This window comes from Leptodactylus fuscus, chromosome 5 (genome assembly GCF_031893055.1).
Source record: "Leptodactylus fuscus isolate aLepFus1 chromosome 5, aLepFus1.hap2, whole genome shotgun sequence".
Taxonomy (NCBI): Eukaryota; Metazoa; Chordata; class Amphibia; order Anura; family Leptodactylidae; genus Leptodactylus; species Leptodactylus fuscus.
Genome location: NC_134269.1, coordinates 149,097,167 through 149,114,181, shown reverse-complemented (window position 1 = coordinate 149,114,181; position 17,015 = coordinate 149,097,167). Strand labels below are relative to the sequence as shown.

The window sequence follows — 17,015 nt, the reverse complement described above, 5'->3', positions numbered from 1 at the left end:
CAGTAGTAAAAATTGTGGGTGCACGTAACCCCAATATATTCTTTGAATTCCCAGTCAGACACTGGCACTATATGGCAGTAGCAAGAAATGAGGGTATTTGTATTCCCAATATATTCTTTGAATTCCCAGTCAGACAATGGCACTCTATACCAGTAGTAAAAATTGTGGGTGCACGTAACCCCAATATATTCTTTGAATTACCAGTCAGACACTGGCACTATATGGCAGTAGCAAGAAATGAGGGTATTTGTATTCCCAATATATTCTTTGAATTCCCAGTCAGACAATGGCACTGTATACCAGTAGTAAAAATTGTGGGTGTATATAGCCCCAATTCTATTGCTAGGGGACTTGCAGGGTATTTCTGGGGTGAAGGTGGGGGGGCACACCGTTGGAACGGGTATCGGGGTATATATCGGGTATACGGGAATACACTGACAGTGTATTCCATTCAGGATCCTGGGAAAGCTGGGTTGCGGCGATTGAGCCCGTCAGTGCCACGTTACACTGACAAGCTTCTCCCTGGAATTTAGCTCTTACAAGAGCTGTTGTGGTTGTCTTCTCCTTCCTATCCTAGCCTGTCCCTGCCTACCCAGAATCTAAGCCCTAGCTAGCTGGACGGAAACCTCCGTCCTCGGTGAATTGCAAGCTCAGAATGACGCGAACCTGGGCGGCGCTGTTCTTTTAAATTAGAGGTCACATGTTTTCGGCAGCCAATGGGTTTTGCCTACTTTTCTCAACGTCACCGGTGTCGTAGTTCCTGTCCCACCTACCCTGCGCTGTTATTGGAGCAAAAAAGGCGCCAGGGAAGGTGGGAGGGGAATCGAGTAATGGCGCACTTTACCACACGGTGTTCGATTCGATTCGAACATGCCGAACAGCCTAATATCCGATCGAACATGAGTTCGATAGAACACTGTTCGCTCATCTCTAATTATAACAGAGTCAAAAATCACATGCACAATTTGTGTCCTATTTTATGTGTCAGAATGATGAACACCATAGCAAAAACCCAATGAACTGTGCAGCAAAATGTAATAAAGGACGGAGGTTTTAATGTAGCCCTAAAGGAATTTTTCAGTTTTATATAGATAAAAGCTATGACAAAGAAAATACAACTATTGTTTATGTTTCAATATCTCTTAATGTCAATGAATGGGAGCATGGGAGGCTGAAAACAAAATATAAACTGAATCTTCACAGATAATCTGGGTTTACAGTGGTTCAATGCAGACAATCCATTGAGAGAAGTGGCAGGTTATGGGGCCCACGGCCAGCTGGAGAGGGTCGGGGCCACAGACCACCATGATAGCATATCGCCAAGCCCCTTTCTAATCGAGGCCTGTGATTAAGCCCCAGCGGTCACATGAGGCGCAGTGGCATAATCATGTCAGTGCACCTCACATGACCGCCCATTCACAGGCCTCAGCAGTGACGTCTGAAGAGGGCTGAAGATGCTAAAGACAGCAGGACAGGGCGGGGATGCCCAGGAAAGGTGAGGCATTGTGAGTAGAAGTGTGTGTTGTTTTTCACCTTCACCTTTTTTATTAATCACCTTCCCTGGGCCTCTAATTATTGAGGAGATCCCAGGGTATAAAAATAGCACTGAAGTACAGGGGGGCTATTGGGAATATATAATACTTGGTGGGGGCCACTGTGGGGAGCATACAATACTGTGTGGGGGCCACTGTGCAGCATATAATATCAACAATTTGCTGTAGGGAGGGGTTAGGTGACCCTGGACAAAAGTTTGCACTGAGGTCCACAAGACTTTAGTTAATCCACTGTTTGAGAACTAAACTATGAACAGAAATAAAACTAGCAAAAAACATAGGTATAAAGACACTCCAAAATTTTTTATATCAATGAAACAAAAAACAGTCATTAAATAAAACATAAATTTTATTAGCATGATTAAAACATATAATTATAAGATGCGAATGACGTAGTAACAATACAGATCATGAGTGCGGCGTGCACCAAAATAGTCCCTCAAACAAATTTCTCTATGAGAAAATATATATATATATATATATATATATATATATATATATATATATATATCATGGATCACAATAATGTGGTAGTCATCAATGCAATTATATAGTAATATATACCTTCTGAATGTGAATGCGAGATATTATAATAGACTCCGAAACACTGTATAAATATGGTGCTGTTAACCAAACAAACCAGAGGTATATTCCACATCATGTGTATGCATTTGTAAATAGTAAACCAAAACCACAAAGAGTCATAAATGTAATATGAAAATTTTTGAGTGTCTTTATACCTACGTTTTTTGCTAGTTTTATGTTCTTTTTGGTATAGACATGCAACTTAACTTTGGACGTACTATCGGGACCACACTATGTGCATAATATTTATTAGGTTGTTCCTATTTTTCAGTGCTAATTTGTTTGCGATTATGAACAGAAATATTCTTCTGTCCTGGATGTCTCAGCGACCGATTACTTTTACCTGTATTAATATACTTATTATAATATACTCATACTATCGTTATGATTCTCTCTCTTCCCCAGGCCACTATTACATCTGTGTCAGTTGACAGGGTTTCCTCTGTAGGAAAGAAAAATGTCATTATTATTGGTAAAAATTTGCAGAGCCTTTCAAGGGTATTTTTATTTGGTGGCAGCAGCTGTAAACCTCAAGTGTAAGTATGACTAAGGATGAAACCTAGACAAAACAGCACAACAGTTGGTGTTAGCTCAGTGTGCAACCATCAGACCTGTATGTTACCTAGACTGGACAATGACTGGGCACAGCTAAAGTTGTAAATTGCATTGCCCATGAGGATTGGCAGTGCTTGCATACATGGACTTGTCTGAAGCATCAGATACATGTCACAATCTCTATCATTTTGCCAAGATACACTTAATCTAATTGATATGTAATCATTGTTTTCCCTATTTTTCTTCTAGATTAAAAGTGTCTCATAACAGAAGTGACACACATGCACGGATATCCCTGCCACAAAGTCAAAATGAAGTCAAAAGACTTTGTCTTGATTTTGAAGGGAATTGTTACAATAAAAGTATTTCCTATGAATCGGTTTCATGCTCTGCTATTGTTCCGAATATTGTGTGGCTCAGGTAAAATAACTAAAGTACATATTACTAGTTTATCTTTACTGGAGTGACACTGTTTTCAATATATCTGATCCTTGCTTTCCACTTACATCTGCCATTGAAAGAACGTCGTGAAGATCCTATGTGTGTTACATTGTTGGTCAATCTTGCTTAGATCAAAAAAATGTCAGGATTTTGTCTGTTTTAGTAGCTAGGACAATTTTATCAATTCTGATATCTACACAAAAACGAAAAATCATGAAATCTTATTATAAACCCACATATACTGTATATTTCTTTTCTTTGGTTTGTCTCTTAGCGGTTTACTCTAAAGCTAATTTTAAAAAAAATGAAATAAATCTTAACGGAGTTGCAGTGATTTATATCATACATGCCAAACATAATAAAAATGGATGACTTTACAATTTTAAAAACATTTAAAGGAAAATTGTCCTCCAAAGAATCTTTCTCCTATTTTAATATAGAATGGGTGTAAACATCTCTGCCTGTTCGGGCCTCTGCGCCACCCTCTGCTCACGTGCTGCGGCGCAGGAGGCGTGTGCAGTTTGATAATCTGCTTAAAGTTTTTAGTTGCACTGTGTGAACACAGCTCTAGTCCTTAATTGGATTTGCACCACACCCGTCTTCTGCCAAGGTTGCCTCTGTCCATTAAGTGGTTAATCTGGCCTTGCCCTGTGATTGACAGCTGCCTTTCTGTGAACTCCATGGGCGGGTTCTTCCTCCCTATTTAGCCTTGGTTCCCATTCACACCAGTGCTTGTTATTGCCGTGTGCATACCTGCTCTTACTGTCCCTGTTTTGCTTATACTATTATACTTGACCTTTGGCTTTCCTCATTGACTATTCTCTTGACTCCGATTTGGCACTGCATCGCTCTCCTGTTACCGAACCCTGGCTAGCTGACCTCCCTTGTTGTTGTTCGTCTTGTCTGCGTTTTGTGTTTCACATATTCAGGGAGGGACTGTCCTCGTGGTTGTCGCCTATTACCTAGGATAGGGCCTGGCAATAGGAAGGGAAAGCGGGGGGCTTCAGCTTAGGGCTCACTGTCTCTTGTGCCCCTCCCTCCAGGGTTTAACAGTTCTGGGAATTGCTGTCTTAGCAATTCCCTTACAATGGGTAATATAATATAATCAAACAATCATTTTTTATAGTGTGTTTTACATATATAACCTATGAAGAAAAAAAGACATCATATGGTCATACCGACAGCATACTAGAATTTGAAAAAATGGTATAGACTCCCCCAGAATGCCATTATAGAGATCTGACTGCCTGCCAATGTGACTTATTCACAGAATAGAGGCTAAGTTGTAGAAGGGAGGGTAGCGGTCCCAGTGGACAGACTCGCACAGATCATGTGCCTTGCATTCCATTCTAAATGGAGCAGAGGTTGGGCAGATCTTCTGCTTCTTCTTTCATTTTGGGGGAACCACTGAAAAGAACTAAAGTTCAGACATTATTACCAGTGATCCCATAGAAATGAATGGATGCCCAACCACCAATGCGTTCAGACTAGGGTTCAGAGCAACCCTATACTTGTGCCTAGTGGGGGTCCCAGCAGTAGGATGTACACCAAGCTCCGAGTGGATTAAGGAATAAGTTGCATTGACGGGCAAACCCATTTAAAACAACAGAAACCAAGTTGCTATTATTGTAAACATTGCCAAAATTTTTAGTAAACTCCCACCAAATATCAACACTGGCCCGCCCAAAAAAACACTACTAAAATTTCCATGGAAAACATTCCTAAATGCTTTGTGGAGCTAGCCTTTCACACAGATTGAGACTTACCTGCACACTTGCATCTCTACCGTACATATCCCAGCATTACAAAGGCAATCCACAGTGCTGCAGTACTAGTAGTATTGTATTATTGACTCATGTGGTTATGTCTTTTTGGTGCATCTAGTTTGAGATCAAATTTTTCTGACTACAAATAAGTGTGGCTTTTTAGGAAAAGGATAGGGCTTTGCGGGAAGGGGTATATAAATGTGCCATATTGCACCAAAAAATTTGTCAAATAATTCTGTACACAAGTAAGTCAAAAAAATATGATTATGTTAGATGGTCTAGAGATGCACCATATTTATCATTCTGTATCAGCCATTGTGAGAAATCTGCAGCATTCTCGGACTGCCCGTCTATCAATCAGTAAATGTGGACCACACTGTATGACTGTTCATTTTGTGCACATTTGGATGACTGTTTTTACCAGTAGATGTAATAATTTTTGGGACTAACCTCACCCATACAAACATTGAAAAGTAATGAAAGTATCCCATCTCCCTACCATTCTAAAAAATACATATATTTTTTTTTTAGTGGTGGTCGAACAATTAGAATATCTGGTAGAAATCTGGACATTATCGATAATCTCACCATTTCAAAGAACAGGATTGTAAAAGAGGTAAGGGTCTTAGTGTGCTTTTTTTAATTTCATTTTATTTTTATGGATTTTGTTGTATACTGATGAGTTATATGCTATTACATACAATACCTTGCTTTTTTTGTCTTTTCCAGACAATTAAGTGCTCAGGAGATTCATCACATTGCGATTTTCTAGCACCAAAATTAGGAGAAACTGCTCAAACTTTCGATGTGAATTTATCTATTGACGACAGTACTGTGCTTTGTGGAGGATTGCTTTATAAGTCAGACCCTAAGTTTATTACTTTCCATATATTAAATGAGAATGAGGACGAGATTAAACTCGGAATAGAGGTAAATGAAACAACATTTTTTTAATGAAATATAACAGTTAATAAACTAAAAATAATGTATTTGTATAGAGGGGTCAGGAAATCGCCTCCCTTTGGCTGAACTGTGTCTAGCTGTTCCACCAGCCAGTTAAATATAAACTACAATAGAAAATAAATAATTTGAATGAATCGGGGTGGACCTTAGGTTGTCTATGTGCTAAGTCCATGTTCACATTTCCACATATCACATACATGTGGCATCCACATTTTTCATAGACGCCATACTGTATATAGCCAATCATTTCAATGCGTTTATTCAGACTTCGCTGTAGGTCTGCAAAAAAAAAAAAAGAGTAACTTTTTTTTCTCAAAAAATATCGACTTTTTGCTTGTTTGCCTTGATGTTTCTACTTTACTAATACGTTTGTAGAGCTGAGTCTGGAGGATAATTCAGCCCATGTCAAGAAGATGCGAGTTGAATACTGATTTTTGGCATAGATATATAGTCACATACTAATACAAAGTTAGTTAGCTACTAAAATATCAGTTCCCAGCACAATGCAGACAAACAATATCCAAATGCAGTAACAGGTTAAGGAATATTCCCCCAATGGAATATACAGAATGTGAATATGATTGGGAAGGGGCACCATTTCACAAGTGGGTAGAGTACAAATTGGCTGGTAATAAATTTTACTCTGCACATTTAGTCCTCATATTAAAACTGATTGTTTGATAGCTTATTACCTTTTTATGATAATCTCAGTATATGATAGCTATTAACTCAAGGTTTATCAATCCTCAGAAAACTGGGGATGAGCTGGAAATTCAGGCAAATGAATTTGATGTCAAAATACATTACGAGGGAAAGGAACTACAATGTAAAGTATGGAATACAACAACACTCAGCAAGAATTTTATAGATTGTAAAGCAAGGAAGGTTTCTACAGAGGAAATTAAGGGCAAGCACATGCATATCAAGGTAAGTATATAACACAATAATTGTTACAGTAGTGATAATATAATTACTGTCTTGGGGGTGATGCAATAAAATTAGTGCAAATATAATAGAGTTCTTTATAGCAACCAAGTTGTTATATAGAACCAAGTCACTGACAACATGTGCTAAAACACATATATGTGTATATATATATATATATATATATATATATATATATATATATACAGTGCCTACACGTAGTATTCAATCCCCTGCAGATTTAGCAGGTTTGATAAGATGCAAATAAGTTAGAGCCTCCAAACTTCAAACAAGAGCAGGATTTATTAACAGATGCATAAATCTTACAAACCAAAAACTTATGTTGCTCAGTTAAATTTTAATAAATTTTAAACATAAAAGTGTGGGTCAATTATTATTCAACCCCTAGGTTTAATATTTTGTGGAATAACCCTTGTTTGCAATTACAGCTAATAATCGTCTTTTATAAGACCTGATCAGGCCGGCACAGGTCTCTGGAGTTATCTTGGCCCACTCCTCCATGCAGATCTTCTCCAAGTTATCTAGGTTCTTTGGGTGTCTCATGTGGACTTTAATCTTGAGCTCCTTCCACAAGTTTTCAATTGGGTTAAGGTCAGGAGACTGACTAGGCCACTGCAACACCTTGATTTTTTCCCTCTTGAACCAGGCCTTGGTTTTCTTGGCTGTGTGCTTTGGGTCATTGTCTTGTTGGAAGATGAAATGATGACCCATCTTAAGATCCTTGATGGAGGAGCGGAGGTTCTTGGCCAAAATCTCCAGGTAGGCCGTGCTATCCATCTTCCCATGGATGCGGACCAGATGGCCAGGCCCCTTGGCTGAGAAGCAGCCCCACAGCATGATGCTGCCACCACCATGCTTGACTGTAGGGATGGTATTCTTGGGGTCGTATGCAGTGCCATCCAGTCTCCAAACATCACGTGTGTGGTTGGCACCAAAGATCTCGATCTTGGTCTCATCAGACCAGAGAACCTTGAACCAGTCTGTCTCAGAGTCCTCCAAGTGATCATGAGCAAACTGTAGACGAGCCTTGACATGACGCCTTGAAAGTAAAGGTACCTTACGGGCTCGTCTGGAACGGAGACCATTGCGGTGGAGTACGTTACTTATGGTATTGACTGAAACCAATGTCCCCACTGCCATGAGATCTTCCCGGAGCTCCTTCCTTGTTGTCCTTGGGTTAGCCTTGACTCTTCGGACAAGCCTGGCCTCGGCACGGGAGGAAACTTTCAAAGGCTGTCCAGGCCTTGGAAGGCTAACAGTAGTTTCATAAGCCTTCCACTTCCGGATGATGCTCCCAACAGTGGAGACAGGTAGGCCCAACTCCTTGGAAAGGGTTTTGTACCCCTTGACAGCCTTGTGACCCTCCACGATCTTGTCTCTGATGGCCTTGGAATGCTCCTTTGTCTTTCCCACGTTGACCATGTATGAGTGCTGTTCACAAGTTTGGGGAGGGTCTTAAATAGTCAGAAAAGGCTGGAAAAAGAGATAATTAATCCAAACATGTGAAGCTCATTGTTCTTTGTGCCTGAACTACTTCTTAGTACTTTAGGGGAACCAAACAGAATTCTGGTGGTTTGAGGGGTTGAATAATAAATGACCCTCGGAATAAACTTTTCACAATTTTTAAAAAAATTAAACAAAGAAATAACATTCTTTTTTGCTGCAGTGCATTTCACACTTCCAGGCTGATCTACAGTCCAAATGTCACAATGCCAAGTTAATTCAGAATGTGTAAACCTGCTAAATCTGCAAGGGGTTGAATACTACTTGTAGGCACTGTATATATATATATATATATATATATATATATCTATATATATATAATAATAATAATAATAATAATAATAATAATAATAATAATAATTATTATTATTATTATATATATAATTATTCTAGTTTTCTGTAATACAATTCCTTTCCGACAGATATTTCTTATAAGCATGGTCTCCTACAGTTGGCACAATTACCTTGATCAACTCTGTCTGTACTGTGAGAGAAATGCATTGAGGATACACAAGACACAGGATTTTGGAAGTGTAAACATCAGGCTCTAAATTGATATTTTCATGTAGCACAAGTTGCCATTAAAAAGGAAGGGGTGAGGTGTATAGCTGTAATATTAGATTCTGTTTAAAATGTACACTTGTATATACAGTTCTAGTTGAAAGTAAGTTAGTTACAGCACTGTAAAAGGGGTTTCTGGGACTAAAAAATTAGACTATAGGGAGGCTCATTTGTACCATTTCTCATATTTTCATGATATGCAACACTTCCCGTTTTTTACTTCCTGATTATGGAAGTGTCAGTGTTTCTACAGGCAGCTCCTTCCAGTATCCACCCACTGCACCTCGATGTTACGCTCCGCTCATTCTGAACGTAAAATTCGTTCAGAATGAGCACGTAAGAAGCAACTCCCATTGATTTGAATGGGTGCTGGCATCAGGGCCGGCTCCAGGTTTTTATGGGCCCTTGGGCGACAGAGCCTCAGTGGGCCCTCTTGTAAAGGAGGTGGGGGAGTCGAGACACTGTGCGTTGCAGATGAAGCGAGTGACGTCATGCAGGAGTGTGGCGTCACCAACGCCATACCTCCCAATCTTTTAAAGAGTAGAAAGAGGGGCAAAATGTGCGGCGCGCTCTGCGCGCCGCGGCAAATTTAGCTCCGCCCTCTTTTATGTTGATTCCACCCATTCTCATTCATTTATTATGTGCTCCCACACACTATAATCCTCCTACAGTCACCCGTAAATTATATGCCCCCCTCCATCTCTCCCCCAGTTTCATATACACCCTTCCTCTGCCCCCAGTTTCATGTCTCCCCTCCATCTCTGTCCCCAGTTTCATCACGTTCTCCCCCTTCATCTGCCCACGGTTTCATGTCCCCCGTCTCTGCCCCAGTGTCATGCCGTTCCCCCCCTCCCCTTCATTTGCCCCTTCAGTTTCATTGGACCCCCTCCATCTCTGTCCCCAGTTTCATGCCGTTCTCTCCCCACCCCCTTCCCCAGTGTCATGCTGTTCTCCCCCCCTCCATCTGCCCCAGTGTCATGCTGTTCCCCCCTCCCCTTCATTTGCCCCCCAGTTTCTTTGGGCCCCCTCCATCTCTGTCCCCAGTTTCATGCCGTTCTCTCCCCACCCCCTTCATCTTCTCCAGTGTCATGCCGTTCCCCCCCCCTCCCCCCCCCTCCCCTTCATTTGCCCCCCAGTTTCATGGGCCCCCTTCATTATGTTTCACCTTAATATGTAATACAAAACAAACACTTACATCACTCACCTTCCCTCGTTCCCCCGACGCTCCTCTCTCCGCTCTCCCTCCAATCACATACGCGATGCAGGAGCTGTGAGATCAGCTCCTGCTTAGCTCCGGACCGGCTTGCGTGTGTAGGCGTGATGCGATGACGTCATCGCGCCTACACACGCAAGCCGGGGCCGGAGCTTTAAAGCAGGAGCTGATCTCACAGCTCCTGCATCGCGTATGTATTTCAGCTCATCGGCGGACGGACGCCGATGAGCTGAAATTGTGACAGGCAAGTGCCGGGGGGCCCCCAGAGGCTCTGTGGGCCCCGGCACTTGCCCGACTATGCCGTGCGCTGACGCCGGCCCTGGCTGGCATACACGTGCTACCCAATGAAATCAATGGGAGGCTTTTTTCGCTATTGCTTTCAATATGATACGCGCGTATCACATTGAACCCAATAGGGAAAAAAACAGCCCATTCATTTACATAGGGAGTGCACGTATGCCGGCTCCCATTGATATGAATGGAATCTGCTTTGTACGCGCTGATTCTGAACGTATAGCTCAGCGTATACTTAGTGTGAATGCACCCTAACAGCAGCTCAGATTAGAGATCAGGTCAATGCCACACAGAGTTCTAGCAGCAGAAACATCTATACAACAACTGTTAAGAGGAGACTTTGTGCAGCAGGCCTTCATGGTAAAATAGCTGCTAGAAAACCACTGCTATGACAGGCAACAAGCAGAAGAGACTTGTTTGGGCTAAAGAACACAAGGAATGGACATTAGAGCAGTGGAAATCTGTGCTTTGGTCTGATGAGTCCAAATTTGAGATCTTTGATTCCAACCACCGTGTCTTTATGCGACGCACAAAGACAAGACTGTTGGAAGACCATTTCCAGTGACTACCTCTTGAAGCTCATCAAGAGAATGCCAAGAGTGTGCAAAGCAGTAATCAAAGCAAAAGGTGGCTACTTTGAAAAACCTAGAATATAAGACAGATTTTCAGTTGTTTCACACTTTTTTGTCAAGTATATAATTCCACATGTGTTAATTCATAGTTTTGATGCCTTCAGTGTGAATCTACAATTTTCATAGTCATGAAAATACAGAAAACTCTTTGAATGAGAAGGTGTGTCCAAACTTTTGGTCTGTACTGTGTCTATCTATCTATCTACATACACACACACACACACACACACACGTATGCATATGATCTCTCTCTCTCTCTCTCTCTCTCTCTCTCTCTCTCTCTCTCTCTCTCTCTCTCTCTCTATATATATATATATATATATATATATATATATATATAGCATATTATCTTTATATTGACAGAGAGTGTCTGTAAAGTACAATCATACGATCTGGTCCCATGATATAACGCTTTCCAGTAAGGCTGTGTTTTGATCAAAAACCAAATATGTTTTTATCAGAAAACCAAATGCATTTTTTTTTTTTAAATGCATGCATCGTTGAAACCTCCACATGCTTTTTAGGAAAACAGCATACATTCTTCAAAAATGCATGTGGTTTTCTCTGCATACTGCTAATAATAAAGCATTCACATCCTGTACCCATGCTGCTCGTCCCCTTCACTCTCCCTATGCATTTACCATGCTGCCACCCCTTCAGTCTTCTTAAAACCTTCTGACCACTCAAAGAAGAACAATGGAGACAGTGGAGAGGCTAGAATAGTTAAAAATAAAACAAATAAAAATTTTTGTCTACCTCACACGCTGCAGCTGCTGCTACCTCTTAATTACTGCTGTGATCAACTGTGTGAACCAAGTGCTGGCTTGTCCGGTGATCAGGAAGAGCCCCCATCTCATCCTGGCTGTTCTGGTAGTCAGTAAAGTTTAGTCAAATGCTAGTTTCATCAGTAATGTCATTACGTTCATGGTGAGTGTGGCTTACAACAGAAGTCACAAGGCACAATGAAAAGCATGTGATCAGGATCAGTAAGTAATTAATTTTAACAAAGACTGTGTTGCTCACTCACTTTCTGAAAAAGGGCAGGAAATTTAGATTTTTTTTTCTGTAAAAAACCCCAAAAACAACCTCTTTAGCACTTTAACTCCAACTGTAACTGTCATCCAGTTTCATTAAAATAGCCCCCACATTCTTCTCTCTCCTCTCCCATTCTGTTCCCCTCCCTCTGTGTCTTGGTCATCATCTTTTCAAAAGGAACGTCTTCACATGAGATTTTATGGAAATACTTCTGTGACCATTTTATCATAACAACAATAATTATTAATAGAGATGAGCGAACAGTAAAATGTTCGAGGTTCGATATTCGTTTCGAGTAGCCCCTCAATATTCGACTACTCGAATCGAATATTGAACCCTATTATAGTCTATGGGGGGAAAATGCTCGTTTCAGGGGTAGGCAACATTCGATCAAATTATACTTACCAAGTCCACGAGTGAGGGTTGGGCTGGATCCTCCGAGAAGTCTTCTCCTTGCAGCGTCCCCGTGGCATCTTCCAGCTCTGAATTCACTCTGCCAGGCATCGGGCCTGGGCAGAGCCGACTGCGCATGCCTGTACTACAAGCGGACATGCGCAGTCGGCTCTGCCCAGGCCCGATGCCTGGCAGAGTGAATTCAGAGCCGGAAGCTGCACGGAGAAGACTTCTAAAGGTAGGAGAAGAACCAGCGTTGATTGGCCGATTATATAGCATTCGGCCAATCAATGCTGGTTCTGCATCGAACTTTTCCATTCGAATAGCGAGTGGTACTCGATCGAGTACGAGTATTTCGAATACCATAGTATTCGATCGAATACCTACTCGATCGAGTACTACTCGCTCATCTCTAATTATTAATCAATGCCAGTAAGCTACACTAAAAAGTTCTACAAAACTAAGAAGCCTGCCCATTGACTGATTAATATTAAGCTGAAATACTACACAAAAGGTTTTTCAGTAAAAAAAAATGAACTTTTTTTCTTATTTGCCATTTTATCACACCTACTCTTTAAATATAGTTTAAGAAATATACACTGTGCCTGTTTAACTCATTAACTAATTTCATAATTTCATCTTTTTTAAGGTTACATTAGGCAATTTGACAGTGGAATTACAACAAAATTCAAGGATTGCCCCATATTTTTTTATCCTCCTGCTTGTTCCTCTTCTTATAATTGTAGTTATTGGTGAGTATGTAGCTGAATTTTTCTTTATATTTAACATTTTTCTTGTTTGCTCACATTGACAGTGGACAAGCTGTCCTGGACTGGCTTAGCACCGAGCGGTGGTTTGGGGAGGCCACTGGAGCAGCGCTGCTCCAGCAGCCTCCCCTCACGCTCAGGCAGAGAGCAGGCAGTCTCCGGGCCTGAATCTCTGCCGGCGAACGGCGCTAAGCCCTGTCCCCTCTGCTCGGCCATGCCCCCTCCGCTTGGCCACGCCCCTCCTCCCGGCAAAGGGGGGGGGCGGCTTTCTGTAGTTCGCCTTGGGCGGCGAAAGGGGAAGGTTCACCCCTGAACCCGCCCATACTCATTCATTTTTGAAAAATAGTGTTCTATTAGTAATTTGGTAAAACTGAGTAAAACCAGTCTAATTATGGTATCACCATACTCATAATCACCCACCAGACAAAGTTGCCATGACAAAATGCAAAAAATAATGATAAAATTGTATGTTGTTTTTTTTTTTTTTTTTTAACATGGACTCCTAAATCAAAATGTTATATGTATCCCAAAATAGTGCCAAATAAAGTACAAAAGTATAAAAAATAAGCCTTCATACAGCTATGTCAACAGAAAAATGAAAAAGTTATGAATTTCAGAAGGCATGGAAGGAAAATCTGAAAGAAAATCATTGAGCATTAGCATTCAAACTACTCTGCGTCCTTAAGGGGTTAAGGGAGAAATCACTTCAGGATCTTAGAAATCTACATGTTTTCTATGCTCCACCTAATAATATACGTTATATGTCATTCATTTAGCTGCCTTTTTAATTACAAAACACAAATCCAAAATGCTGAGCCAGAAACTGGCCACAGAGCTGGAAGTAATGGAGTGTGAAATACGGAAAGAGATTCGTGAAGGTGAGTCTACTTGGAAGAAACCTTTTTTTGCCTGATTTATATATTATTCATTTAAAATAGTTTTTATCCAACTCTTCATGGAAGTAAAATATGAAGGTAAGAGAGGACTTTGGGCTTCCTCATACACCAGTTAAACAAAGTTGCACCCCCCAGGTACCTGTTGCGAGGTGGCGCTCTAGGTGGTCATCTACACTTGTTTTGACCCTGACTGCTATTTTAAGGAAAAGTGATATCATTAATCCCTCTCCAACGGATGCAGGTTTTTTTAACGCGAGCATGCGTATAAGCAGCCACAAAAAAATGACTGCGCACATGTGTAGTCGGCTCTGCCGGAGGCTCGACTGCAGAGCCAACTGTGCATGCATAGAAGTTTGACCCCAGCACCGGAAGAAGATGCGGGGAGAGGCCGTTCCAGAAGAAGATAGAGGCGTCGCTGGAGAGTTCTCTCGCAGAATTGGGGACGTCTCAGTGCTGTTTGAGTACTGGGGACCGCCCCCAGTGCTGCGAGAGAACTCATTTGCATACAGAAGAAAACCAGGATTTCTACCGAATGGCGGCATGGAGAAAACATCTAAAGGTAGGAAAAGAATAGACTTTCTTAAGGCTATTCCTACGTGTTACTCAGAAAGAAAAAAAAAAAAATTTTAGTGATAGGATCCCTTTAAGAATACCTGAATAAAATGGACACTATTTGTATACATTATTTGTATATATGTGTTACATTTTTAACAGAGTATCTTCCTCTTTGCTATAGTTAGATTTCTCTTGTATTCATCTTCTACTACTACTGCTAGTAGCATAATAACACAACTTTGTGTGCCGTTTTGCTAATAGCAATGCTGAAAGAGTATATCAGTGTCCGATTTTAAAAAAAAAAACGGTTTTGCGGCGGAGAGCATAAAACGCTCACCGGCGCACAAAGCCGGACCTGGTCTGAAAGCTCAGAACGGACTCCGGGCGCTATCGTGAACCTAGCGTCAGTCCAGTTGTATTTATAAGAAGTGCACTAAACCCACTTCCCCCTATCCCTTGTGATGGTGATTGACAAGCTACCATGTACAACTGTCAGTGACTATTCCATGTGGCATTGTAGGCAGGGTTAGCCCCTCTGCTATGGGATCAATGTATTCTTTAACTGCTACTAGTAATCAATTGGCACATTTTAGCTATAATGTACTGACTTATATATGGGACACATATTAACTAGACAGATCCACTAACTACTAACCATGTAGGGGACTAAAACGTTAATCACCACAAAACAAATCGCCCATTTTCTTCTCCTAATAGTAAAACTATTAGGCCTGAGCATACAGCAGAGAGCTGCCTCTTTACACCTCGCCTGCTTTCAGCAATGTTTTGTGCATGATAACCATTAGAGATGAGCGAACAGTGTTCTATCGAACACATGTTCGATCGGATATCAGGGTGTTCGCCATGTTCGAATCGAATCGAACACCGCGTGGTAAAGTGCGCCAAAATTCGATTCCCCTCCCACCTTCCCTGGCGCCTTTTTTGCACCAATAACAGCACAGGGGAGGTGGGACAGGAACTACGACACCGGGGGCATTGAAAAAAATTGGAAAAAGTCATTGGCTGCCGAAATCAGGTGACCTCCATTTTAGACGAATAGTGGATTTCAAATCCGGGTCATATGAGAATGTGAACTTTGTGACTATGAGACAGGGATAGCTGTACAGGCAGGGATAGCTAGGGATAACCTTTATTTAGGGGGGAATGTTATTAAAAATAACTGTATGGGGCGCTATCGGGTGTGTAATTGTGATTTTTGTGAGATAAACTTTTTCCCATAGGGATGCATTGGCCAGCGCTGATTGGCCGAATTCCGTACTCTGGCCAATCAGTGCTGGCCAATGCATTCTATTAGCTTGATGAAGCAGAGTGTGCACAAGGGTTCAAGCGCACCCTCGGCTCTGATGTAGCAGGGCCGAGGCTGCACAAGGGTTCAAGCGCACCCTCGGCTCTGATGTAGGAGAGCCGAGGGTGCACTTGAACCCTTGTGCACCCTTGGCTCTGCTACATCAGAGCCGAGGGTGCGCTTGAACCCTTGTGCACACTCTGCTTCATCAAGCTAATAGAATGCATTGGCCAGCGCTGATTGGCCAATGCATTCTATTAGCCCGATGAAGTAGAGCTGAATGTGTGTGCTAAGCACACACATTCAGCTCTACTTCATCGGGCTAATAGAATGCATTGGCCAGCGCTGATTGGCCAGAGTACGGAATTCGGCCAATCAGCGCTGGCTCTGCTGGAGGAGGCGGAGTCTAAGATCGCTCCACACCAGTCTCCATTCAGGTCCGACCTTAGACTCCGCCTCCTCCAGCAGAGCCAGCGCTGATTGGCCGAATTCCATACTCTGGCCAATCAGCACTGGCTAATGCATTGTATTGGCGTGATGAAGCAGTGCTGAATGTGTGTGCTTAGCACACACATTCAGCTCTACTTCATCGGGCTAATAGAATGCATTGGCCAGCGCTGATTGGCCAGAGTACGGAATTCGGCCAATCAGCGCTGGCTCTGCTGGAGGAGGCGGAGTCTAAGATCGCTCCACACCAGTCTCCATTCAGGTCCGACCTTAGACTCCGCCTCCTCCAGCAGAGCCAGCGCTGATTGGCCGAATTCCATACTCTGGCCAATCAGCACTGGCTAATGCATTGTATTGGCGTGATGAAGCAGTGCTGAATGTGTGTGCTTAGCACACACATTCAGCTCTACTTCATCGGGCTAATAGAATGCATTGGCCAGCGCTGATTGGCCAGAGTACGGAATTCGGCCAATCAGCGCTGGCTCTGCTGGAGGAGGCGGAGTCTAAGATCGCTCCACACCAGTCTCCATTCAGGTCCGACCTTAGACTCCGCCTCCTCCAGCAGAGCCAGCGCTGATTGGCCGAATTCCATACTCTGGCCAATC

The 17,015-nt window shown here is 42.1% G+C and overlaps 1 protein-coding gene across 1 annotated transcript in view; it reads left to right on the top strand.

The window, feature by feature from the left end:
• Positions 1–17,015, top strand: part of PLXNC1 (plexin C1) — an 86,859-nt gene that overhangs the window by 35,315 nt on the left and 34,529 nt on the right. Inside the window, exons 10-16 of the mRNA XM_075274500.1 lie at positions 2,544–2,674; positions 2,943–3,113; positions 5,432–5,516; positions 5,630–5,830; positions 6,614–6,790; positions 13,089–13,191; positions 13,983–14,084. Coding sequence (XP_075130601.1) covers positions 2,544–2,674; positions 2,943–3,113; positions 5,432–5,516; positions 5,630–5,830; positions 6,614–6,790; positions 13,089–13,191; positions 13,983–14,084 — 970 coding nt within the window. The remainder of the gene's footprint in view (positions 1–2,543; positions 2,675–2,942; positions 3,114–5,431; positions 5,517–5,629; positions 5,831–6,613; positions 6,791–13,088; positions 13,192–13,982; positions 14,085–17,015) is intronic.